The sequence below is a fragment of the Notolepis coatsorum genome (genome assembly GCF_963971535.1).
Source record: "Notolepis coatsorum genome assembly, chromosome: 3".
In the NCBI taxonomy this organism is placed as follows: Eukaryota; Metazoa; Chordata; class Actinopteri; order Aulopiformes; family Paralepididae; genus Notolepis; species Notolepis coatsorum.
This window is the reverse complement of record NC_140167.1, coordinates 11,583,564-11,610,578: the sequence shown is the minus strand read 5'-3', so window position 1 is coordinate 11,610,578 and position 27,015 is coordinate 11,583,564. Positions and strand designations below refer to the sequence as shown.

At 42.5% G+C, this 27,015-nt stretch overlaps 2 protein-coding genes across 2 annotated transcripts; one reads left to right on the top strand and one right to left on the bottom strand.

Annotated features, from left to right (window-relative positions):
- Window positions 1-1,394: 1,394 nt before the first annotated feature.
- Window positions 1,395-21,428, bottom strand: l2hgdh (L-2-hydroxyglutarate dehydrogenase). The gene is made up of 10 exons (XM_084310705.1): window positions 21,229-21,428; window positions 13,665-13,780; window positions 12,464-12,615; window positions 8,755-8,886; window positions 7,604-7,766; window positions 7,450-7,484; window positions 6,763-6,930; window positions 5,094-5,251; window positions 3,768-3,899; window positions 1,395-3,503 (listed from the first exon to the last, which is right to left on the bottom strand). The coding sequence occupies exons 1-10, from the start codon at window positions 21,321-21,323 to the stop codon at window positions 3,308-3,310; spliced, it is 1,347 nt and encodes a 448-aa protein (XP_084166831.1). The 5' UTR covers window positions 21,324-21,428; the 3' UTR covers window positions 1,395-3,307.
- A 123-nt stretch (window positions 21,429-21,551) lies between these two features.
- dmac2l (distal membrane arm assembly component 2 like) lies at window positions 21,552-26,310 on the top strand. Its single transcript, XM_084309870.1, has 5 exons — window positions 21,552-21,600; window positions 21,712-21,815; window positions 22,788-22,996; window positions 24,109-24,280; window positions 25,104-26,310. The coding sequence occupies exons 2-5, from the start codon at window positions 21,721-21,723 to the stop codon at window positions 25,216-25,218; spliced, it is 591 nt and encodes a 196-aa protein (XP_084165996.1). The 5' UTR covers window positions 21,552-21,600; window positions 21,712-21,720; the 3' UTR covers window positions 25,219-26,310.
- The last annotated feature ends 705 nt before the right edge of the window (window positions 26,311-27,015 follow it).

Sequence of the window (27,015 nt, the reverse complement as noted above, 5' to 3'; positions counted from 1 at the left end):
ATATTTGCATATCGTATATGTCACAAATGTAACAGTACTATACCTGTATGTCATATGTCCCTATGCCATAAATGTCATCATGTCATGTATGTTGTGTATGTCATAAATGTTACTATGAATTGAAAATGGGGGACCCTGATGTAAACAAGACAAACGTCTTTCTCTGGTCTGCATCCCCTTAACAATTGTGTCTATTGAGCCGTACTGTATTGTACCCATTCTGCAATCTGTTAAATAAAGTTTTCATTCATTCATTCATTTCACACAAAGCAAAAGCATTGATTAGTAAAAAATATATATTTGCGCCAAAAAAAAACATTTAAAGATTTTTCAAGTTACAAAACAATGTCAGACACAGTAAGTACACTCATCATTAGTCACACAGAAACGTTAGTTGGGCATATTTTGTAATATCTACAGCACAGTAGCACTCAAAGCGATCACATAGCAGGGTACAGTATGCATTCTAGTAACATTACACCAGCTCCTCCCAAGTTACACACATAAGCAGCATATCAGATGAACGCATTTCTAGGTTACCTGGATAATAAATGCCAAAAGCATGTAATATCATATTTACTCCTGACATCCATTCAAAAGAAAATTCACTAGAATCTAGATCATCAGTTATAATTCACACACTATTGGGACAGGGCAGCAACAATAACCACAAAACCAGCAGTGATAGCATTGCTCATTTATGCAATTTTTCTTTTTGCATATTAATAAAGATTCAGTACAATGAAAATCATGTTTTTCAATGTTATTGCATTTTTTGGTATGTTGACATACAATTACCCAAAATGTTGTTCTAAAGCCCTTTGATGTCTATCCCCCTGGATATCAACAAAATCAAGCCGTTTCAGATATCCAATCTGCACACAGGTGACTGATTGACCCATCAGTCACATCTAGCTGCTCTGATTGACCCACATCAGTTACATCTAGCTGAGTGAGAGGACCCAGCATAGGAGGAGTAGTATCAAGCATCTAACTTATATTATAGATGCATGATACACTCAGCTAGATGTGACTTTTTATCCCTATAATTCTAGATGTTTAATATAGACACATTAACATGACGTCCAAATTATATTCTTTCAACCATCTAAGACCCTTCATTACAGGCCACCATATCAACCATCCTCCTTACTCTGAGAGGTCTGTGATGAATAAACTCTTGAATCTTGAATCAAAACAATCATGGCACATTTAAAGAGAATATCTACTTTGTAAATTTGAGTAGAATACACCTTTAAGGAAAAGTGGAAATGCGCCAATAGATTTATTAAAAAAAAATTATTTTAACTTTTCCATATTCTTTCCCAACATAAAACACACATCCAATAAAAAAAAAAAAAAAAAAAAAAAAAAAAAAAAAACACAAATCAGCAGCTGCTACACATTAAGAAATTGGGGGTGAACAACTTAACTTTAATATAGTCCATAAATGGACTCCATACTTTACCAAACTTGTCTGAGGAGACTCTATTTGTGAGTCTGAGCTTCTCAAGCTTTAGATGCTGCATCACCTCTCTTAACCACCGAGTCTGGTTAGTTTAAAAAGCTGCATTCAGTCCCAACAGAATAGATTTAAAAAGCAAAATCCCCCATACAATATTCTTATGTGACATTATGTACATTTTCAACATAATACTTTGGTATTTCAGTGCCAAAGACTAGCCATATCACTGAAGAAGGACATTGTCCGAAACATGTCTGCTATTTATTCAGGCTGCCATTAAAAAACATTGAACCTGTGAGTGCTGGTCCGGCTACCCTGCTTTTTGATATAGTGCCAAAGACTACCAAATCTCTGAAGCATTAGTTTAAGCTAAAAGGGTCAGTGCTCTTGTTGGTTGTGTTTGCTTTGATTGGTTCCACTTGAAATTGGAACTAATCAGAAGTGGGAAATATCATTATTTTAATTTACAGATCATACAGTACAGTTTCATATGGTAAACCGTTTTCATCAGTGTTTACTTTGCAAATGCAGGTTCTATTATACAGTAAACTAAACATTGTGGAGTAAAAAGTGGGATATACTGTATCCTTTTGAACGGTAGTTTAAGTTAAAAGAAAATATTAAAGAAAGAAGCATAAAATAACAATACTCAAGTGAAGAACTACCTCACAGCTGTACTGTCAGAATAGCTAACCTCCACCCCTACAAACAATCAAGATATTTCACGGTGCAGGTTAGGCGCAGATGACTTTCCCCCCAAAAATGTCATTGAATAAATTAGGACGGTATTCTGTTCATAATCAACAGAATGTATGACTGAATCACATTCCTAACCCCTAATATTCGAAGTTCCAAGTTTTCAGACTCAGGTTCAGACTCATTTTCCGTTTACTTTAGTATTTACAAACTATAAAATGTAGTCTATGTCATCGCCGCGTCTATTTCATCAAAACTGACTGCTTGAAGGGCCTCTCAGTTATGCACACCGCCGCCCCCGGGGCAGTCTGGCAGATACCGGTGCCTGCTTGGACTCGTCAAGATGACTGGCAAGTGGGGCGGGCTGTAAAGGTAGGCCCGACCCGTACCTTTTAGCTGCAACAAGAGCCCTAGCTTGCCTGCAGTGCACACAGCTGGTGGAAGCGCGCTGGCCTGCGGCGCTGTGGCGGCTAGTTAGTAGTTACCCCAAGAGCTGAAGCGGTTAATGACTGGAGTAGTGACATGAGCCTAGCTCTCAGGAAGACCATTCAAATGCAGTGCTGTACATACAAAAATATGTGGGGGGGAGGGGGGGGGTCAACTAGAAAACAAGAATTCCCTCCGTTCTTCTAAAAACTTTATGAAAATACACTATTTTCTGCTTCATCGCTCAACACTCTTATAAATCTCTGGCATTGGACACCTTATGGAGGGCCGACATTCTGGAACTAGATCCAGACTTTGAATGGGCAGATGTTTGGTCGAAGATATTAGTATGGCATGATCTAGAAATCCAGACCAAACATCAACAGATTAATTATAACTTTATACAAAGAACTTATTTGGTACCAAGGAAGTTTTGTTCCATGAAATTATTATGAATATTTTTTTCTCTAGTTATGTAAATCTTTGTTGGATATTTTTTATTGTCGTTTGTTTTTTCGTTTTCCTTTTCATGAAAGTAAACTTAATTTTTGAACGTAGTCTTGCTGCAATAAATACAAAAATAAAAATGTATCACAAAAAAGAAAATACACGATTTTCATCGGACAGCAGTGCCATGTTTCGATAAGTCTGGGTCCCAGAACCAGTCTGAAGTTCTGATTTCGGGGCCCCCGGGGGTGAAACAGGTCAAGGACCAAAGCTCTACAAGGCAAAGCGTCTCTCCACCTCGTCTGCGATCATCTCCCCGATAGCCAGGGAGGAGGTGGCGGCGGGCGACGGGGCGTTTCGGACGTGGAGGACCCGGCCGGCCACGTCTCCCACACCACCGTCAAACACAAAGTCATCCACCAGGTTCCCATCCCGGTCCAGAGCTTGAGCCCTGACTCCTGAAGGACCCCTGAACAGAGAGAGAGGGAGGGAGATATAGAAAGAGAGAGAAATAACAAGAAAGTAAGAGAGAAAAAGAAAGAAAGAAAAATAAATAAAGACAGAAAAAAAGTTACAAAAACAGCTCCGATTGCACTGGATTGTGCTGTAATTTAATGTATTTTTTTATGTTTTTTCCTTCCTAATTAGTTCATGTGAATTTCTATAATTTACTGTACACATATTTTGAAAAAAACAGTTCTTTGTAGATCTAGGCTAATTGAATGGCCCCTACCTGAGCACATCACTCAAAGAGAGTTCAGGGATGTATCTCTGTAGGAGTTTGACCTGCGCGCCGATGAACACTCCTCTGTACATCTCACCAAGTCCAAACTTGATGTTTTTCATCACCAGTCTCTGGAGCCCCCTGTCACACAGAGAAAAGATTAACACAAGGATTACATCAACAGGGTTGAGAGTAAAAGGTAATGGGATTACTGTAATCTGATTTGATTTAGGGCAACTAATCTGTTAGTTACTGTAAGTAAACAACAGTAATCAGATTACAGCCTTTTAAATTAGATACATAAATGATTACTCAAAAACATGCTTGAACTTAAACATCTTGACACAACGGTTGTAGATGACGACAGTGATTATTTTGATAAATAATATAAATATAATACATAAATAATAAAAATAAAAAAAGAGTAAAAAAATATATAAAATAATAAACAATACATTTAAATTAGTAATTTAACTGTATATCCTATGGGGTTTGTAGGCAAAATAACCACAAGCTGGACTACCAGTGGATCAGGTTACTAAATGTGAGTATTCCAGTGGAGCAGGTTACTAAATGTGAGTATTCCAGTGGATCAGGTTACTAAATGTGAGTATTCCAGTGGAGCAGGTTACTAAATGTGAGTATTCCAGTGGAGCAGGTTACTAAATGTGAGTATTCCAGTGGATCAGGTTACTAAATGTGAGTATTCCAGTGGAGCAGGTTACTAAATGTGAGTATTCCAGTGGATCAGGTTACTAAATGTGAGTATTCCAGTGGAGCAGGTTACTAAATGTGAGTATTCCATTGAGATTAAAAGTACAATTCACTGTAAATAAATAACCCAACATGGTTTCACCTTCAGTGTTTTTGTTATAAAAGAACTTTAAACGGGAATGTCACCCATTTAGAGTATTCACGTACGTTCTTCCTGAGCCCCGGGACGGTTCAGTCAGTATTTGTGAACATGCTCCACTCTCTTCTCAAGCTATAGGAATCAGAGAGAGAGATCCCTCCAATCGGTGATGTCACTGGGATGTACAAATCTGGGCGTGCTCCATTGACAATGAATGGGGCTCTGACCTCGTGAGGCCATCAAATGTTTGTGTGAGCTCTTACACCCAAATGCGATTTATATTCTATCACTATAAGGGCTGAACCAGAATTAAAACCTCATTTCGGAGCTCACACAAACATTCTATGACCCGACCGTCTTGGGGCACAGGAAGAAACACATGTGAATTCTAAAAAAAATCTGTGGCATCCCCCTTTAATCAAATGCAGAAATGAGAACAGTGACATATGATATGTGATATGATATGGTTCTTTGCACAGTACCTGAAGGACAGTGCATCTCCGAAGTCGCGGAGGCTGAAGTCGTAGACCCTGTAGCCCTCCCTCTTGAAGGCCAGGACCGCATTGGGACCGAGCCAGATGCTCCCATCCATGCGAGGGGTGAAGTGAACTCCCAGGAAGGGGAAACGGGGGTCGGGCACCTAGAAAAAAAAAAAAAAAGGCAAGCTGTATATCAATACTATTGACCTATCTCAAGCCCCGCCCTCTTTTCCTGATCCTCCAATCACAACTATAACAGAGGGTGGGGCTTGAGATAGGTCAATTACATTGAAAAGGTCTATACGGGGGCGGCTACGTGGTGCAGTGGGCAAGGCGCTCACCACGAATACTGGAGACGCTGGGTTCGCCTGTTCGAGCCCAGCGCTCCGCATTGCTTTCAGTTTAGCTGGTCGTCCATTCTAATACATATTGGCAGTATTAGGGGGTGGGAAACTGATGGGTGGGGATCGGGCGTTGTGGACAGCGACTCCTACAGGTCGGTTGGTGCGCCTGCGCAGCAGAATCAGGAAGCGATGGGGGCGGCGCCCCTCCAAAGCGCAGACCCCTGACGCTGAAAGATCGCGCCTCGCAGGTGAAAAGATGCGACTGCTGTTACCTCGAGTATCGGAGGGGACTCGTGCTATGTATGACTTAGTCCACATTGCAGCCGGCTTGTGGGAGGCAAGAAACAGCGTTCGAGACAGGGGAGGGTTGAATTGGATGATACGAAATTGGGATGGGAGAAAAATTGAAAATGGGAGAAAAAGTGGATAAAAAAAAAGAAAAGGTCTATACGGAGGTAATACGTCAAAGACCATTGGCACATTAAAGGGATGGTCCACATCAAGAAGAGAGGGGTCGGGGCTTCAGATAGGTCAAGTGAAGCATCGGAAACAGGAAGTATACAGGTACTGTATGCATTAGTATAGTCCCTTTTCACTGTCATCATTAGACAATGTTACAATAGTTTCAGTGAAGGGGGTAAACGCCCCTTGTTCTAATTGAAGAGTTGCATTGCAGTTAGTTACAGTTCTATCCCCAGGCCATCAGGATGCTCAATGACTCAACACTAACCCAGCCATCTACATTCATTGCACACACATCCACGTGTCCACACATCCACGTGCACACACTCACTTTAAACAAACACTCACCTTTAACATTCACTTTAGACACATTAAACACTTTTAACACTACACCATATTTTATCTATTTATTACAAAAATATTTGCACTACATCCATACCAATTTTTTGCATTTAAAAAAGAAAAAAGTTTGCATTTTGTACTTTAGGTTGTACTTTAGTTTGTATATTGTATATTTTGTATAGTGTTTTGGACTTTATTCTTTTAACTTTTTTTACTGTATGAAGCACATTCCCGGGGGGCTCATACAAAACCAAGCATTTCACTGTAATGTACAATAATGACATGACAAATAAAACAACTTGAACTTGAAACTTGAGTAGTTGCATTATTATAGTATTATATTGCTAAATAATAACCTTTTATTTTCTGAAGTGTCCTTGTAGCTAAAAACTAAAATATCTCCATTCATAGATTGGCTAACCCCCCCCCTACACCCCCCACACAATCTCTCTCTCTCTCTCCACGAGTCATTCTGTTTACATAGCAACCGAATAACAAAAACGGCTCTTGTATTGACAACTTACAGGGTATATATTCCCCTTGACGAGATAGTGCTTCTCTGGCTTCAGGACCAAATAGTCTCCCCTGAAGGGCACGATCCTGGGCTCTGGACTGCATCCAGACATTTGGGACAGGCGGTCCGAGTACAGGCCCCCGCAGGTCAGGACGTAGCGGCACCTCACCTCGCGGCCCTGCAGGACAGAGAGCCATGGAGCCGCGGAGACCACGCCAGGAATGAGAACAATGCAGAGCGGTGCAGGAATGTAAACATGAAAGAATGAGGACCTTCAGAACATCTCATTTTCTCCATTCGACATGCCCCCACGCCCACATGTGCACACGCCCACACGCCCCCCGCCCCCACACACACACACGCCCCCCCCCCACACACACAGGGCGACAGTGGCTCAGGAGGTAGAGCTGGTCGTCTGGTAATCAGGTTCAGGTTCAGGTTCCTGGTTCGATTATGGCTCCTCCCGGGCAGCGTGTCAAAGTGTCCTTGAGCAAGACACTTAACCCCCTAACTGCTCCCGATGAGCAGGTTGGCACCTTGCATGGTCTCCTCCGCCGTCGGTGTGTGAATGTGTGGATGTGAGGCATAAGTTGTAAAGTGCTTTGGATAAAAGCGCTATATATATATATATGCATATATATGTATACAGTATATATATAAATTCAGTCTATTTACACTCACCTTATTTATGCCTTACCTTTGTATCTCTGATAGCTATTGGATATTTCATTCCTGTAAAAGAAAAATGGTAGAGCACAATACACGCCAATGAGGAATTACAGCAATTGAGAGTGACTACTCTTTTGGTGTGGTGCCACAGTAGTGCACACAGAGCAGAGTTTGTTCATTACCTTCATTGCTACCAGCTGGGCTCTCCTTGATCACGGTGATGTCATTGACCTCAGATTCCGTTACCACGGTACCACCTGCCTCTTCAAAGTCTTTGCCGTATTGGAGCGCGACCATCCTCCAGTCCACGATGCCAGTGTAGGGAGAGTCCAAGGCCATGATACCCTGGAAGGAGAGGCTATGAAGACCCTGTCTAAGATACTGTATAAACACTATGCTGGAGTGTCGTAGAGGCCATGTCTGGAAGTTCATATTATTGACTATTATTTTAATAAATGCTAATATTTTCCTTCTTCCAATATCTCAAAAACCAAAACCACCAAGTGGTTTTTGGATGGAATGACGGGAGTCACAGTTTGTGACGAATCAGAAGGGCTTCTTAAAATGTGGACCATCCTTTTAATGTGTTGAAACTTGATGGTGTTTGTGTATTACCTCCGTATAGACCTTTTCAATGTAATTTATTTACCTATCTCAAGCCCCGCCCTCTGTTATATAGGGTATATGCAAACAGTAAAAGAGCAAAGTTTTATACCAATTTCACGACCATACTAGCAAAAAAATGAATAAACACATAGCGACACTGAACTGGCGGCTACATTTGCGCACCAATTTAAATTCTTGCACATTCCATACAAAAAACAACCACTTGAATACAAAAACATTTCATATATTTTATATTATTTAATCTCTTGACAGCCCCCCCCCCCCCCCAAATGTAATACCTGTGCAAATGAAATTTAAGACTTAAATTGAGAATTGACATTTTTTAATACCCCGCAGATACCCTGTTATGGTTGTGATTGGGGGATCAAGAAAATAAGGAGGGGCTTGAGATAGGTCCATTGTGTTGCTAGTTAACCCTTTCACTGCCACACTACCAAACGGTTAACCCTTTACCGGTTAACCGTCGGTAGTGTGATAGTAAAGGGTTAACCTTCTGTAGTGTGGCAGTGAAAGGGTTAACATTAGGTCCACGTTTATTCCCCGTCAGCTATTGTATTAGCAAACACGGCAACAGGAAATAATAAAATTGCACCAATTCAGGATGTTTATGTTTGAAGTTCGGAACGGTCTATATATATACTGTTTGGTTGGTCCTACAGTAGTTCATGAACTTCCAAGCCGCAAGCCGCAAGCTGCGCGGTCCTACCCTGCAGTACGGCTCTCTCTCTCGGATCCCCTTGGCGTCTATGATGCTCAGGTCGCGCACGTTGTTCTCCAGGCCGCGCTCATATAGAGCCTTCAGTCTGGGGATCTCCTCCTGCTCCACTGCAACAATGAGCTGGAGGAACAGAAACATAAACATCTGAATCATATAGAGCCTTCAGTCTAGAGACCTCTTCCTGCTCCACTGCAACAATGAGCTGGAGGAACAGAAACATCTGAATCAGTACAACTATTTCACTACAACAGTAAGCATGTCGATACATGCGTCACTGGTCTTATTTGACATGCCCTGAGTGGGAGTCGAACCCGGGTCGGCCACGCCGCGGGCGCCATTAGAGACCGCTATACCAAGAGGTGAATTCACTCCTTGGTAATGTGTCTGGATGCCTTTTTAAGCGGGAGTGAGTTTTACTTGCAGTACCGCTACGTGCCACAGTCACTTCACAACACTTGAAGTCCATCGTCGTGACTGGGGATATACTCAGGGACCTCCGTTACACTTACATATCTGATCAGAATAACAAGTTCAAGTTTCAAGTTTCTTTAATAGTTGTCATACAGAAGTACAGAATACTTTTATACAAAATGCTTCTTACTGTTACGCTCCAGAGACTGTGCAAGACAAGATAAGTATGAAATAAAATAACATAGTATAGCATGTAAATTAGAAGTAAAAAAAAAATGAGGTCACAGTGTTCAGTATAGACATATGTACAATGTTCGATGCAGAATAGACGTAACTGAGTTACCATATAATATACAATACTGTGCAGTGTACTAATACAATACTATATAGTGCAAGGCAGAAATGGGATGAGGTGCAATTTAGGTACAATTTACAGTAGGTGTACGAGTTGTAGTGCAAATCCTTTATCAATAAATATAAAGTGTGTTTGTGTGGTTTAAGTGAGTGTGTGCGTGTGGGTGTGTGTGCTGTGTGCATTTGATGGTTGTTGCATAGTGTTTATTGTTCGTTTAGCAGCCTGATGGCCTGGGGATAGAAGCTTCTTCTGAGTCTTTCTGTGCTCGCCTTAAGACTCCGGTATCGCTTGCCTGACCGCAGCAGCATTAGATTATATCATTATTGATCCCATTAGGGTTGTCATAGCAGCATGGGGGAGGGGAGGTACAGGCATGGGCAGGGTAATAGTAGAGAAATACATAAATATAGGCAATAAAATTGTATCTGAATATAAAAATATGAGAAAGAATAAACAGTGTAAACAATATAATTAACTCTGAATATAACAATATGAGAAAAATAAACAGTGCAAACAAAGGTGCAGATGGGGGTCTATCGGTTACAAACAATAATTAATTAGAATCTGAATATATGCTATGAGTAAGAGTAAACGGTATACACAAGGTGCAATTGGCGGGTAACAAATGGTTGCTGGAAATTAGTTTCTGTGTTACACGGTTACACAACAACATCCTCAGTAACACTGACAAGGCCATATTAAAGGTCATATCGGTAAGATATTTGATTGCCTGGAACGAGAACCATTTAGACCGTTAAAACGGTGCTATGACATGCTTATTCCACAAACGTGAACTTGGTCCGAGTCTAAATGGTTCTCGTTCCAAACAATCAAATATCTTACTGATATGACCTTTAATATTGTCTCGTCAGTGTTACTGATACTTTTTTTATTTTTTATTTTTTTTTGTGCTGTCATAGGCTAGCACCATTTTGAGTATTGACACATGGACACACGTATGCTGAAAGTGCTGATCGACTTGGGATTGAACTCTCCGTGTTCAGGAGACTCGGGCGTATAACAAAGTCTATTGGATCATGTCTCCAACACCCCCATAGCCGTATCTAAAAGAGGATATGGAGAGGGCTACAGCATTCTTGGTTTTGTGTTTCAGTAGGTGCTCTTTGGATTAAATCTGGGGTAGGATCCATTATAGTTATAAAAAGTTGAAGTCCAAGGCATCTCTACAAATTTTAAAAAGCCTTTATTAAATGGCTCACATTATTTAGATAATTTAAAAGCCCATAGCCGACTAGCTACAACCACTTACGTCAAGGCTTTCATCAACATGCATTCATTTTATCCCCCTGCGCTCTCCCATGAGCTGAAAACACCGAAAGTGTTGCGGTGGTCTATATCTGGGAACTGTGTTTGATTGTAAACAGAAGTTCAACATAAATACAGAGTCCATTGTTAAAAAAGGTCAGCAGAGGATCTACTTGTTGAGAAAGCTGCACTCTTTTAATGTTAGATCCGGAGTACTTTTTATGGTTATTTTATTGAAAGCCTCTTAACATTTTCTTTTATCTGTTGGTTCAGTGGTCTATCTATTAAACTTTAAAGATAAGAACAGCCTACAGAACATAGTTAAGAGTGTGCTCCAAAATAATTGGAGTCAAACAGAGAGACCTATGTTCTCTCTGGACGGACCAGGTGGTCAAGACGGCGATGAGCATCAGTAACCAACCTCTCCATGCTATGTCTCAGCGGTTTCTCTGTTACCTTCTGGCCGCCGTTATGACGTTCCTTTGAGTAAGACCAACCGTTACTCTAAATATTTTATCCCCTCGGCTATCAGACTTTTAAACTCAGACAGTAGTCACTTTAAGTAGCCTATACACCTAATTGTCTGTTTTACTGGACAGTGTATATCATGGAATGTTGTTGTTGCTGTTGTTGTTGATTGATTGACATTTTTATTAACAGATTGCAGAATGGGTACAATACAGTACAGCTCAATACACACAATTGTTAAGGGGATGCAGACCAGAGAAATAATTTCGTCTTGTTTACATCAGAGTCCCCCATTTTCAATTCATCATAACATATATGACATACAGGTAGTCAACAGTACTGTTGCATTGCATCTAGACATTTATGACATACCAAATCTACAAATATACAGTACTGTTTATGTGTACAAAAGGAGTCTAAAAAGAGAGTATATACATTTGAGGGGGAAGAAACTATACATTGGAGGAGGTTGGCTAGGTGGGGTGGGGGGTTGGGTAGGTGGGGCGGGAAACTGTACATTGGAGGTGGTTGAGTGGGTGGAGTGGGGGGGAGGGGGGAAACTGTACATTGGAGGGGGTTGGGTTTGGACATTTACAGGGGCCAGTTTCGAATTGCAGTCTCCCGTAGGTGCTCTTTGAGAGTGGTTGTGAAAGTGGGTAGTGATTCACATTCATTTACAGCTGTGGGTAGGGTGTTCCACATTGATGTGGCATAATTGCAAAACGTGTTTAGTCCCTTGTTTGAGTCGAATCTGGGTTTAACATGATTTGTGGAGCTCCCTCTGGCATTGTGGTCGTGGTATTCACTGACCTTTGGGAAGTATTTTGACATGTACATGGGTACCTTAGTGGTGTAGTGTATCATGTAGACCAGGTCCATTGTAAGTTGCTGTACTCTGTCGTCTGTCGGTGCTTTGGTACCATGAGGTGCAAGCATAGTCGTAGTACCCTTGAATGAGTGCTCCTGCCAGAGTCTTCAGGGTATTCTTGTTTACCAGAGAGGAGATCCGGTACAAGAATCTAGTTCGTTGGTTGACTTTTTTTATTACATTGGATATCGTTGTCGTTAAAATGTTTTGTTACTCGTGCAAAGCTACAAATGAATTGCCCCACGTGGGATCAATAAAGTTTTCTGAATGCGAGTCTGAATCTGATCATTAACCTAAGCAAACACAGCGGTTGAAACAACAAGACGGACCTTTCCACATCTGTTGTAGGGGAGCCCTTTTCTCTCACAGTACTCGTAGGCGAGCGTGGCCCCTCGCACACACAGGCGGGCCTTCAGGGACCCCGGCGTGTAGTAGATCCCACTGTGGATGACCCCACTGTTGTGTCCACTCTGGTGGATGGCTGGCGATAGGAGATAAAGAGAAAAAGATGGAGACTTGATAGAATGACAGAAGCTACAATCCTTACAATCCTCTTGTTTATTTTGGCGACATCTATTGGTGATAAGTGGTCATTGCCGTTGTAGTTTTGCACTGTATTGACTTGCTTTCCATCTTGAAAACTTGTGTTAACAACCGATTTAAACTTCTATTTATTAATTTAACTACTGAGTTAGTCTTCTATTCGTTCATGTTAAATACTGAGTTAGTCTTCTATTCATTCATGCTAACTACTGAGTTAATCTGCTATTCATTAATGTTAACTACTGAGTTAATATTCTATTAATTCCAAATAAACTGATGTTGCTGCTCGTCATGTAAAACACATCACTTCCTGTGTGCTAGATGAATTTCCTGGCAAGATCCTACCAGACACCAGTGTTTAGAACATGAATGGAGAACAGGGAATAGCACCGCACACGACCGCAGCAGACTACAGAGAGTGGCCCGATCAGCCAAACACACAACTGGAGGTGGGCTTCCCAGGACATTTATAACAAGCGTTGCAGGGCCAAGGCTAAGAGAATAACCAAAGACTCTAGTCACCCAAACAGCTGTTGCTCGAAAAAGAGATATTTGATCTCAAGTGACTACCTGGTAAAATAAAAGGTTAAAAAAAACTGCCTCTTTGCACTGCTGCGGTCAGGCAAGCGCTACCGGAGTCTCATGGCCAGTACAGATAGACTCAGAAGGAGCTTCTATCCCCAGGCCATCAGGATGCTCAATGACTATGTAACATCAACCCATCCATCTACACTCACTGCACACACATCCACATGCACACACTCACTTTAAACAAACACTCACCTTAACACTCACTTTAGACACTTTAACACTACATTATATTCATCTATTTATTAAAGAGATTTGCACTACATTCATACCTCATTTGCACCTTGCCTTAAAAAAAATGTTGTCCATCTATTAGTCTCCCAAAAATCTATGACTTATTAGTCGCCTTCGAATTTCTTTCGTGGAGAAAACAGCCCAAAGTCAGGACCAGGAACTTACAGAGTTGTTTCTCCTTCTCCAGCAGGATGAAGCTGAGTGTCGGGTGTCGTAGGATGAGCTCTCTGGACGTAGCCAGGCCCACGATGCCAGCGCCCACCACAGCCACGTCGTACGCACTGAGGGACAAAGCGCCAGGTTAGCGGCGTCGAGAGCGACAAGTGTGTGATGATGACCTCATGATGACCTCATACTTGTAGGGTAGTTGAGGTAATAGGTATGCACCAATACCACCTTTAATAATGTACCTGTAGGCTAGCTACAGTAATATGTATGAACCAATACCACCTTTAATACTGTACCTGTAGGCTAGCTACAGTAATAGGTATGAACCAATACCACCTTTAATACTGTACCTGTAGGCTAGCTACAGTAATAGGTATGCACCAATACCACCTTTAATAATGTACCTGTAGGCTAGCTGTAGTAATAGGTATGCACCAATACCACCTTTAATACTGTACCTGTAGGCTAGCTGTAGTCATAGGTATGCATCAATACCACCTTTAATACTGTACCTGTAGGCTAGCTGTAGTAATAGGTATGCACCAATACACCTTTAATACTGTACCTGTAGGCTAGCTGTAGTCATAGGTATGCATCAATACCACCTTTAATACTGTACCTGTAGGCTAGCTGTAGTCATAGGTATGCATCAATACCACCTTTAATACTGTACCTGTAGGCTAGCTGTAGTAATAGGTATGCACCAATACCACCTTTAATACTGTACCTGTAGGCTAGCTGTAGTCATAGGTATGCATCAATACCACCTTTAATACTGTACCTGTAGGCTAGCTACAGTAATAGGTATGCACCAATACCACCTTTAATAATGTACATGTAGGCTAGCTGTAGTAATAGGTATGCACCAATACCACCTTTAATACTGTACCTGTAGGCTAGCTGTAGTAATAGGTATGCACCAATACCACCTTTAATACTGTACCTGTAGGCTAGCTGTAGTAATAGGTATGCACCAATACCACCTTTAATAATGTACCTGTAGGCTAGCTGTAGTAATAGGTATGCACCAATACCACCTTTAATACTGTACCTGTAGGCTAGCTGTAGTAATAGGTATGAACCAATACCACCTTTAATAATGTACCTGTAGGCTAGCTGTAGTAATAGGTATGCACCAATACCACCTTTAATAATGTACCTGTAGGCGGGCGGCTACGTGGCGTAGTGGGCAAGGCGCTCGCCACGAATGCGGAGACGCTGGGCTCGCCTGTTCGAGCCCAGCGCTCCACATTGCTTTCAGTTTAGCTGGTCGTTCATACTAATACACATTGGCCGTATTAGGGGGTGGGAAACTGATGGGTGGGGATCGGGCGTTGTGGACAGCGACTCCTACAGGTCGGTTGGTGCGCCTGCGCAGTAGAATCAGGAAGTGTCGGGGGCAGCGTGAGCCTCCCACGCGTTACTCCTCGCCACTGAGAGATCGAGCTGCGCAGGTGAAAAGATGCGACTGCTGTTACCTCAAGTACCGGAGGGGACTTGTGCTATGTATGACTTAGTCCACATTGCAGCCGGCTTGTGGGAGGCAAGAAACAGCGTTCGTGACAGGGGAGGGTTGAATTGGATGATACGAAATTGGGATGGGAGAAAATATAGAAAATGGGAGAAAAAGTGGATCAAAAAAAAATAATGTACCTGTAGGCTAGATGTAGTAATAGGTATGCACCAATACCACCTTTAATAATGTACCTGTAGGCTAGCTGTAGTAATAGGTATGCACCAATACCACCTTTAATAATGTACCTGTAGGCTAGCTGTAGTAATAGGTATGCACCAATACCACCTTTAATAATGTACCTGTAGGCTAGCTGTAGTAATAGGTATGCACCAATACCACCTTTAATACTGTACCTGTAGGCTAGCTGTAGTAATAGGTATGAACCAATACCACCTTTAATAATGTACCTGTAGGCTAGCTGTAGTAATAGGTATGCACCAATTTCACTGCAGATACAATTTCCCTGCAGGCTCTCAATGGGCTACAATAGTAGACAATGGGCAAACGTAAATCCTTTGCAAAAACAACGATAAATAATAATAATAATATATTTGATTTGTAATGCGCTTTATAATTGTGGAGCAAATCTCAAAGCGCTACATTTTAAAAGAACATAAAAACGAGCAAGAGTCAAAAGAACACTAAAACTAGTAACAGAGTAAGACAAACATAGAATAAATAAAACTGGTAAAAGAACATAAAATGTGTGGAACTATTTTTTTTTATAAAAATCAACAAAAGGCTCTATTAAAAAGATGAGTTTTGAGGCCCTTCTTAAAAGCATCCACATTCCGTAATGTGCTTTTCCAAGACGGGCAGCTCAGGGTGTATTCTTACCGGTCTCAATTTGCTCTCCTGTGAAATGTATCGCAATCCGAATGTTGAAACAACAGTTCCATTTGAAACAGAACTATTTTGCTGACCCCACTACACACTGTAAACTTCCACACTAGTCGTAGATATATATATATATAGTCAGATTGTGATACATTTCACAGGAGAGCAAACTGAGACTGGTAAGAATACACCCTGAGCTAGGGCGGTCAGGTGGCGTAGCGGAGATTGCGCTTGTCACCAATGCAAGAGGCTGCGGTCTCGACTCCCGGAGTCAGCATTGCTTGGGGCTTGGGCTGATCGCTATACTAACTCATTTGGCTGGGTTAGGGGGAGGGCAAGTCGTGGGTGGGAAACTGGCGTTGTAGACAGCGACGCCTACAGGTCAGGTCTGGACGCTTGCTCAGCGGAGGCAGGACTTGATGAAGGCAGCGTGACCTCCCACGCGTTACGCTTCACCAATGAGAGTCCACTCCTCGCTGCCAGGTGAGAAGAGAGTCACTGGCTGTCGCTGCGCGTGTCGGAGGAAGCGTGCGGATGACTTCAGGGTTCCCTTGTACTGACCAGTAGGAGAACATGCGCACAACAAACAGGTAGGAGAGGGGGGGAATTGGCACAATGACTAAATTGGGACGGGGAGAAAAACAGAAAGAAAATTTTTAATTAAAAAAATAAAGAATACACCCTGAGCTTCCTGTCTTGGAAAAGCACATTTATTGTTGTTTTTGGGTGACAGGAGGTAGAACAGTCGTCTGGTAATCCGGAGGTTCCCAGTTCCATTCCTCCCGGACAGCATGTTGAAGTGTCCTTGAGCAAGACACTTAATCCCTAATCGCTCCCGATGAGTAGGTTGGCACCTCGCATGGTTGCCTCCGCCGTCGGTGTGTGAATGTGTGAGTGAATGTGAGGAACAAATTGTAAAGCGCTTTGGATGAAAGCGCTATATAAATGCACAATGTACCATTTACGCAAAGGATTTATGATTGCCCATTGTCTGTTATTGTAGCCCAGTGAGAACCTGCAGGGAAATTGTAGCTCAATACTGAACTGATCAGTGAAATGATGGTCTCTATGTGACAGACTGCAAATAGCGTCTAAGTTATCCTTTAACTTTAAGTATAAGTTGATACAGAGTACAAATGTTAAACAGTAATGTTAATCAGTTTGTGGTCATTGGACAAAAGCGATTATATAGCTAATCAATTTTGAGATCATTTTCTCCATTCGCTCGGCTGGCAGTGGCTATATCATCTAACCTGCCTTTCTTTCATTTATGACACGTTCCACGTGGCTCCCGATATTGGATTTTAATGTTATAGATATTCTCCAATACTCTGTTTTAGCCTGGTATTGTATCAGTGCTTCTCTAGCGGGTACAGTATATAGAAAAGCCTATAATGACCTCTTCTACTGGCCATGAGGGAGCTGGTTACACACTCATCATCGAGTCTAACTATCATCAACTATCTGGAGGATGACGTTGCAGTGTACACCTCCTCAACCACCAATGATAATATGTTGAGGGGGAAAATAGGCAAGGCGTAAATAAGGGCTTGTGTGACTTTGTTTCTTAATTCCATAACTGGCAGAACTTGTAACAACTTGCACAGCTGCACTAGGCTGCTGGTATTGGGCTCAATCTTCCTTGGCCTATGACCAATTAGTACTATTGCAATTTTCTTGACTCCATACAAAGTCACCAAAAGGCCCAGTAAGATATCATCCTAAATGAACATAAACAGCAACTTTAAGGATAATGAGTCCACACGCGCACACACACACACACTCTCTCTCTCGCCCTCTTAAACTTGAACCGTTGGGGTGCTTTTTGACAAGGTTACAGTGCCGTTTACCATCCGCTAGGGGGCGCCAGTTGCCAGGCAAAAATAATAATATTGGGAAACGGTTGACATCATAGATTTTCAGAGGCCCTTTCAGTCTCTACATTAGTGCTACAGTCAATATGTAGATATAATCTGAAACTAGAGATGCCGAGGAATCTAAAAAGGTACCAGCCTCACCTGGCTAGCTTAATGGGAAAGGAGTGACACCTTTCTTCAAATGTATATAAGCCTAGAATTAATTAGAGGAGAAAGAAAACAACCTGCATGCTATTATCAGATTTCAAGTCAAATCAAGTGGTCTTATTAATCCCTTTGGCGGAAGTCAGGTGTCATAGCAGCATGGGAGAGGGAGGGGAGGGGATGTACAGGTAGGGTGGTACCAGTTTGAAATCTCGCTTAGGGGAGTCAGGGACGAGGTCATACGGTGCTATTGAGTTTAAGATCTAGTAACTACTTAGGTGGTTCAACAGCATCCGGATTCCGGGCTACACTGATTGATTGATTGATTGAAAACTTTATTAACAGATTGCAGAATGGGTACAATACAGTACAGCTCAATACACACAATTGTTAAGGGGATGCAGACAGACCAGAGAAAGACTTTCGTCATGTTTACATCAGGATCCCCCATTTTCAATTCATCATATCACTGCAACATGTGTAACGGTTGTGACAACGTCACCTCAAACTTTGATGCCCCGAGTGGGAGTCGAACCCCGGTCTCCAACACCGCGGGCAGCAACACAGACCGCTATACCAAGAGGTGAATTCACTTCTAAGTAATGGGTTTATGCGTCTTTTGAGGATGTGAGAGTGAGTTTAACCCATAGCACCGCTACTCACCCCAGCCCTTCTTGACTGCGCTTCACGATACCATCCGTTACACTCACCCTCTCAAACTCACTCCACTCCACCCAAGGCATCCGGGTCAATCGGCACCATTGTAACGGTTGTGACAACGTCACCTCAAACTTCGATGCCCCGAGTGGGAGTTGAACCCCGGTCTCCCACACCGCAGGCAGCAACACAGACCGCTATACCAAGAGGTGAATCCACTTCTTGCTATTGGGTCTGGATGCCTCTGGGGAGTGAGTTTACTTGCAGTACCGCTTAACGTCCACAGCCACTTCACTTGATGTCCCTCGTGACTGTGGATAGACTGTGGTACCTCCGTTACACTCACCCCCCTAAACTCACTCCACCCAGGGCATCCGGGTCACGGCACCATTGTAACGGTTGTGACAACGTCACCTCAAACTTCGATGCCCCGAGTGGGAGTCGAACCCCGGTCTCCCACACCGCGGGCAGCAACACAGACCGCTATACCAAGATGTGAATTCACTTCTAAGTAATGGGTTTATGCGTCTTTTGAGGATGTGAGAGTGAGTTTAACCCATAGCACCGCTACTCACCCCAGCTCTTCTTGACTGCGCTTCACGATACCATCCGTTACACATGTACCAGGATAAGAGCAACTTTGCTTTTATTATTATTAAATGCTGCACAAGTTATTTATATGTGCAGCAGATTACATAATTTAGTGTGGATGAATGAATGAATGAATGAAAACTTTATTTAACAGATTGCAGAATGGGTACAATACAGTACGGCTCAATACATACAATTGTTAAGGGGATGCAGACCTGAGAAAGACGTTTGTCTTGTTTCCATCAGGGTCCCCCATTTTCAATTCATATAGACATTTATGACATACATAACATACATGACATTTATGGCATAGGGACATATAGGTATTTAGTACTGATACATTTGTGACATAGGCGGTATTCAAATATACAGTACTGTTACCCCTAGATCCTGACAGAGTATATACATATGATGGGGAGGGGACTGTACATTAGGAGGGGGTGGGTGGGTGGGAGGGGAATATACATACGGCGGGGAGGGAATATATACATGCGGTGGGGAGGAGACTGTCTATTAGGAGGTGGTGGGGGTTTTGGGCATTTACGGTGGCCAGTTTCGAATTGCAGCCTCCCGTAGGTGCTCTTTAAGGGCGGTTTTGAATGTGGGCAGGGATTCACATTCCTTTACAGCTTTGGGTAGGGCGTTCCACATTGTTGTGGCATAATTGCGAAACGTGTTTAGTCCCTTGTTTGAGCCGAATCTGGGTTTAACATGATTTGTTGAGCTTCCTCTGGTGTAGTGGTTGTGGTATTCACTGACCTTTGGGAAGTATTTTGACATGTACATGGGCACCCCGGTCGTATAGTGTATCTTGTAGACCAGGCCCATTGCAAGTTGCTGTACTCTGTCGTCTACTCTAAGCCATCCTAGGTTGGCAAAGTGGGCAGGGGTGAGGTGGGTTCTGGGGTTCAGGTCAAGTAGTAGTCTGACCAGTTTGTTTTGTGATGTTTGTAATTTTGTTTTAAGCGCCTTTGAGGTGCTTTGGTACCATGAGGTGCATGCATAGTCATAGTACCCTTGAATGAGTGCTCCTGCCAGAGTCCTCAGGGTATTCTTGTTTACCAGAGAGGAGATCCGGTACAAGAATCTAGTTCGTTGGTTGACTTTTTTTATTACATTGGATGCCATTTTGTCACAGGAAAGATTTGCCTCTAGGATGGAACCCAGGTAGGTAATTTCGTCTTTCCTTGTGACAATATTGTCACCCACTGTAACTGAGAAGCCGTCGGTCTTGCTGAGTTTGTTATTTGAACCGAAGAGAATGGACTCTGTTTTGCCCATGTGTAATGATAGTTTGTTATCAGCGAGCCATATGCAGATTTTGCCTAGTTCCGTGCTGAGGGTTTTTTCAACCTGCAATTTGTTCTTGTCAGAGACCAGCAGGGCTGAGTCGTCCGCAAACAGGAACAAGTTGCAGTCACAGGCTGACGACATGTCATTTGCATAAATTAGGAAGAGTAGCGGTCCTAGTATGCTTCCTTGTGGAACACCACAGCTCACTGTGAGGGGGGGGGATAGAGTACCGTTTACCTCTACCATCTGTTCTCTCCCCTCCAGGTAGGATTGCATCCAGCTCACTGATAGGCTATCAATACGGTGGCAAAAAAGACTAAACGTTGTGCAGATTGCTCCTTGGCGATGAGTTCATGTTCAAAAGTAACCTGTATTTCTGTATGACAACTAATAAAGAAACTTGAACTTGAACTTGATCGTGTTCTAATGCATGCAGAGATCAGCTGTGATTCCTTGCCTTATCCCCGTTTAGAAGATTGCAAAAGTAGCCGGTAACAGACTCACTGGTGGTCATAAAGGCAGATCGTTAGTCTGGTTGAACAAGATTACTAGTTTACCTCGTGTGCTGTCAGTCAGTGTTGTCTGTTCTGTCAAGGAAACAGATAACAGAAACAGAAACTATAGTTTCCTTGTGTTCTGTACTCACCTGTGCAGATGTCTTGTCATAATAATGCTCTTTGGCCGTTTTGGTTGTGCTGCAAATAACGCAGCGGTAGTGCCGCTTAGCGTCCGAATCATCATCTCTGAATCTTGAGAATGACACTCAAGATTACATTCGTCGTTTTACAAATAAACTCATGATACACTTGTTGTCTTCCATGTTCTGTTTGTGTGTCACCTCCACGGTCCATGTCGGTGCTGTCAGACTGGTCCGACTTGTGTGGAATAAGTAACTCCGCCCCCATGACGCGTTACGCAGTCTGACGTGACCAATAGCAGGGCACGTTTTCAGTACGTAAAGGGGTCGAAGGTCACAGCCATGGCCGTGTTCCCATGTAAACAGACGGGTGGAGGACAGGTGAGAATGCCTCTATTTTTAGATTACAACGCGGACATTTATTCATTTGATTGTTTTTTTTGTGGCAATACTAAACCAAGAATGTACGATATTGTTTATATATTTGTCCAGGACTGAGATATGAGGATTTTAGCAAAGGCAGTACAGACTGCTCTGTCGCAGAGGAAAGGGAGCAGCAGACAGTTTTGGGGCTGGCTCAACGCAGTTTTCAACAGGTGACAAATCGACCTTCATATTTGCACCTACTAATTTACTACTATTACTATTACTATTATTATTATTATTATTATTATTATTATTATTATTATTATTATTATTATTATTATTATTATTATTATTACTACTACTATTGCTAGAGTAGCTTACTGACTGTAACAATACATTTGCCTGGCTGTTTAATTGAGAGTGAGTGGGAGCTTCATGGATGTAAACAGTACTGTATATCTATGTCATAAATGTCATGATGAATTGAAAATGGGGGACCCCTTAACAATTGTCTGTATTGAGCCGTACTGTATTGTACCCATTCTGCAATCTGTTAAATAAAGTTTTCAATCAATCACTCGAGCAATCATACATGTACGTCACAGACATGACAGTTAAATGGTAAATTCCCATATCATAGCTGCATACAGTATAATCAGTGGCTGTGTTTGTATAGCTTTGATAAGGTACATGGTTTGAACAAATATTTATCTTTGAAGAAATCATGACCCGGAGAGACCTTGCTGTGAGCAGTTTCATAGGAACACTATTTTCTACCTTAGTACACCTCCATTCATTATTATGGGAGGGGGTGTAGTTTATGTACATACATTGAATATACCTGTATCACTGTACATATATTAATACTACAACTATGTACATGCATCTGATTAGTACTATACTCCGTAGTACTAATTTATATATTAATATACCCAGTTCAATCACCTGTACATTGTATATTATATTATTGCACTTTACAGTTACATTTGCACTCTGGTTGGATGCCAAACGTCTTTTCGTTGTACTGTACGGTGACGATACATTTGAATCTAATCTAATCGGTGATAAATCGGCCTTAATTACTAGTCGGTCTGCTGATGTCCGCTCTGTCTGCTGATATCCGCTCTGTCTGCTGATATCCGCTCTGTCTGCTGATATCCGCTCTGTCTGCTGATGTCCGCTCTGTCTGCTGATGTCCGCAGGGTGGACTATGAGCGGATCAAGGCCATCGGTCCGGACCGCGCGGCGGCCGAGTGGCTCCTGAGATGTGGGGCCAAAGTGAGGTTCCAGGGCTTCGACCGCTGGCACCGCGACTACAACGCGCTGCCCACCGGTCCCCTGGGCCGCTACAAGATCCAGGGGATCGACGCCACGGAGGCCTGCATCATGCACAAGGGCTTCGACCATCTAGGTCAGTGTTTAAAACGGCGTGACGACTGTTCTCCCTTGTAACCCATCCTCCCTCCTCCCCCTGTGTGTGTGTGTTTGTGTTACATGGGATTGGAGTGAGGAGCCTGTTGTAAGACTAAATAGGGGCAACAGTGGGCTCGGGAGGTAGAGCAGTCGCCTGGTAATCCGGAGGTTCCCGCTCCTCCCAGGCAACATGTCGAAGTGTCCTTGAGCAAGACACTTAACCCCCTAACTGCTTCCGATGAGAAGGTTTGCACCTTGCATGGTTGCCTCTGCTGTTGGCGTGTATGGGTAAAATGTGAGGAACAAATTGTAAAGCGCTTTGGATAAAAGCTGCTATATAAACGCGCCATTTACCATTTTAAATATACGAGAGAGAAAAGAGGGCTGATGAAAAGGCAAAAACAAAGGAGGCTTTTTACACAATTTTATGTTAAACAGATGTACAGTCGGGTCCATAAATATTTGGACATCAACACAATGTTCATCATTCTGGCTCTGTACACCACCACAATGGATTTCAAATGAAACAATCAAGATGCGCTTTAAGTGCAGACTTTCAGCTTTAATTTGAGGGTATTTAAAAGGACCAAATGTAACTAACTAACAATCGTAAATCAAATAGTCACTTTTATCACTTGGTTGCAAATCCTTTAGTCAATGACAGCCTGAAGTCTGGAACCCATAGACATCACCAGACGCTGGGTTTGGTCCCTGGTGATGCTCTGCCAGGCCTCTACTGCAGCTGTCTTCAGCTCCTGCTTGTTCTTGGGGGCATTCTCCCTTCAGTTTTGTCTTCAGCAAGTGCATGCTTGATTGGATTCAGATCTCATTTTAATCTTAACAGCCTGGTTTGGCATTTATTGTGTATTCTCTGAAAAGCAGCTGAAAATTAGATACTTATTATCTTACTCCATGTTAATCGGAGGAGAAAGGCGGGGGGTGAAAGTACATCTTTCCTAAACTGATTACCTCGTTGGCAACGGCACTCAAAACACTTCCCAGGACTAGAGTTCACAGTGTACCCTTTTGCCCCGGAGCTGAGCGTGCTTTAGCTTGGGAGTGTTTTCATGCTTCGATATCAATGTTCGCTGTTTTTGTTTATCCTTCCAGATGGTTTGAAACACCTTGAAGAAATCAAGTTCAACAAGTGCATCTACATCGAGGACACATGCCTGGAGAGGCTGAGCGCCATAGAGCATCTACAGGAGAGTCTGCACACGATGGAGGTGGTGTCCTGCGGAAATGTGACGGATAAGGGGCTCATCTCGCTGCACAAACTCAAGTAGGTTTCCTTTGTTGCAATCTCATTTCAGAATATTGTTAACAGGGACTGAATCATAACAGACACGGAGAGAGATAATCTCAGAGGTTTTATCTTGTATCTGTAACATAACGTTTTATCTATGAACTTAAAGGAACACGCCGACATTATGGGAAATGCGCTTACTGCCTTCTGCAGAGTTGGACAAGAAGATGGATACCAATTTCCTCTCCGTGTGTTCAGTCAGTGGAAAGCTATGTGGTTGCAAGCTAGCCTAGCTTAGCACAAATGAATAGAAGTGGATACGGACCAGTAGCCTAGCTTAAAAAACTCCGGGAGAGGTGTTTTTGGCCAACGGCTAGGCTAGCTGATCCACTTGCAGCCAGATATATTTTTTTTTAGTTATGTTTTTGTAGGTTATTGATTTTTGCGACCGGGCAGTCCGGTAGAGAGAGAGAGAGAGAGGAGGAGAGAGAGAGAGAGAGAGAGAGAGAGAGGAGGAATGAGAGATGGATCGGCAAAGAGATCTTTCGGCAAAGATCACCGAGTCCGGGAGTCGAACCCGGGTCGGCCGTGTTGCACCGTAGTGCTGTATGCAGTGCGCCACTCGGGCGCCCCAGCCAGATATCTTTCTACTGAACGCACGGAGAGGAAATTGGTATCAATCTTCTTCTTTGACTCTGGAGAAGACTTCCCATAATGTTGGTGTGTTCCTTTTTTAAGAGTTGTTTTCAGATTGCCAGGGAGGGGGTGGGTAGATAAGTGTTATAAATAGAATGATCTAAAAAAATTTAAACTGTCCTAATATGTTATGACAATGAAACATTTCTGTTAATTGTTAAAGGAATCTGGAGCATCTGTTGCTCCGTGACCTGCCTGGGATCACAGAGAAAGACAAGACGGTGGGGAGACTGCAGACGGCTCTTCCACGGCTGGAAATAGCGCTGGAGCTAGAATGAGTAGCAAAGCGGCGTTTCTTTTAAAGGGGAATTCTCTTGTGTATTTGTAGAAACGTTGCTTTACTACAGAGTAGAAACGAGCTTGTAGCCACCTCTGTACATATCAGCAGGCCAGAGATTATAGCACTACTGCACATGCTCCAGCTTCCTGCTTCACAAAGGACTACACTGAGGCCAAAAGGGGCGGACGAACACGCACACAATGAGGGGAGAGCAAGCTTTACTTCTGGTTACTCCTTCACTTGGGAGAGAGTGGGAACCTGATCGAGGTATCAGGGGAAATTCAAATGAGCCATCCGTTGTTCTTTGACAGCGAGGGTAGAGCTACGTGTCATTATGACGTCTAGCTGTGTGTCATCATGACGTCTAGCTCGACCACATCGAGAGAGTTAGCCAGTTATGCCGCATTCTGAGTTTAATGGAATTTCTCTTTAAAGTAAGGATGTGTTAAAATGTAAATGTTTGTACACTTTGGTTTGGGAATGAATCGAGAATATGGGTATTCGGTCTGTAAATGTCATTTTCTTTTTTATTTCTATAGAAATGTGGGGCAGCAAGTCTACCTGTGTGCTCTGTTTCAAACGAGAGACTTGCTGTGTAAATACAGCAGGAAGGTCTGGCGTTATGGAATCTTGAAGACGCTAGTTGCACTATCAGCTTCCAGGTTGAGGAAGTGGAATCATAAAGAATGTAAAAAAGAAAAAAGTCCTTAAACGAGGGAAAACAATGCAATGGCAAGATTTGAACAGCACTTTATATGGTTGATTTCAAAATATCCTATCGTTTATTATAACATTCAAGGTATTAAATATTACTCCATAGATTTGTACATAGAGGAAAAAAACATCCTGTGTGTAAAGTCTGATCCAAAAGTCATTTAACCGGAGATGATTAATTTGGCATTTTGTAAAAAGTCAGAGGGTTGATAAATGGCTATAAATATTCTTAGCACCAGAGTTCCAGAAGTAATGAGTGCTACGTGTGATTTTGTTTCTACTGCGTATTAATAAATGTGGTTAAAGAATTAATGACTGCAGTCACTCCTGGCTGCACATAAATATTATTGTCAAAAAAGTAAAGTCAAATTTGACTTCAGCTTCCGTTTGATTTTATTCTCCTCTTCGTTCGCTTTCAGTCAAAGGCTAACGGGACTCTCTAAAAACCTGGTATCTCATGCACTGTGTCCACTGCTGGGGTGTGAGGTCCAATGAGGTTAAGGTAGGGGTGGGCATAGATAGATATAACTAGATGGTGCAAGGCGGAGTCTCCCGTGTGGGTCACAGGCAGCACGCCCACTCATAACATGCATGTCTATGGTGCATGTACTATTGAAATAACCATAGCTTGCTCAATTTTCAACCGATTTTCAAATGGTTTGGTTTGTTATAAACGTCAGATGTAGTTATCATACTGCATACTTATAATGAAAATAACATGTCCAAGCATCCTGAATCATAGCCACGTTAATAATGTTTGTAAAACATTTTGCAAGCTATGGTTATTTCAATAGTACATGCACCATAGACATTCATGTTATGAGTGGGCGTGCTGCCTGTGGCAAGATGGCCACAATGTGGCAACGTCTGTCTCCATTGGCCAGTAGCGCGGGTGAGTCATCTAGCCTTTATATATGTCTATGGGGGTGGGTTTATACACGAGATACCAAGTTTCCAGAGAGTCCCAAGATTCTAATGCAAGGTCTGCTACATTAATATAACTTACACGAGATAATATTAAACAAAAACGTACTGTACTATCAAACACATGTCACTCTTTCTGAGTCCATCATTATATAAA

What these genes read in the sequence shown, in the direction of transcription:
- l2hgdh (XM_084310705.1), bottom strand. Translation starts at nt 21,323, where the DNA reads ATGATGATTCGGACGCTAAGCGGCACTACCGCTGCGTTATTTGCAGCA. An exon ending in GGAGAAGGAGAAACAACTCT is followed by an intron (nt 12,616 to 13,664) that starts GTAAGTTCCTGG and finishes TCCTATCGCCAG; the next exon opens with CCATCCACCAGAGTGGACAC. An exon ending in TCTTTGAGTGATGTGCTCAG is followed by an intron (nt 3,504 to 3,767) that starts GTAGGGGCCATT and finishes CTCTCTGTTCAG; the next exon opens with GGGTCCTTCAGGAGTCAGGG.
- dmac2l (XM_084309870.1), top strand. Translation starts at nt 21,721, where the DNA reads ATGAGGATTTTAGCAAAGGCAGTACAGACTGCTCTGTCGCAGAGGAAA. An exon ending in CAAGGGCTTCGACCATCTAG is followed by an intron (nt 22,997 to 24,108) that starts GTCAGTGTTTAA and finishes TTATCCTTCCAG; the next exon opens with ATGGTTTGAAACACCTTGAA. An exon ending in ATCTCGCTGCACAAACTCAA is followed by an intron (nt 24,281 to 25,103) that starts GTAGGTTTCCTT and finishes TAATTGTTAAAG; the next exon opens with GAATCTGGAGCATCTGTTGC.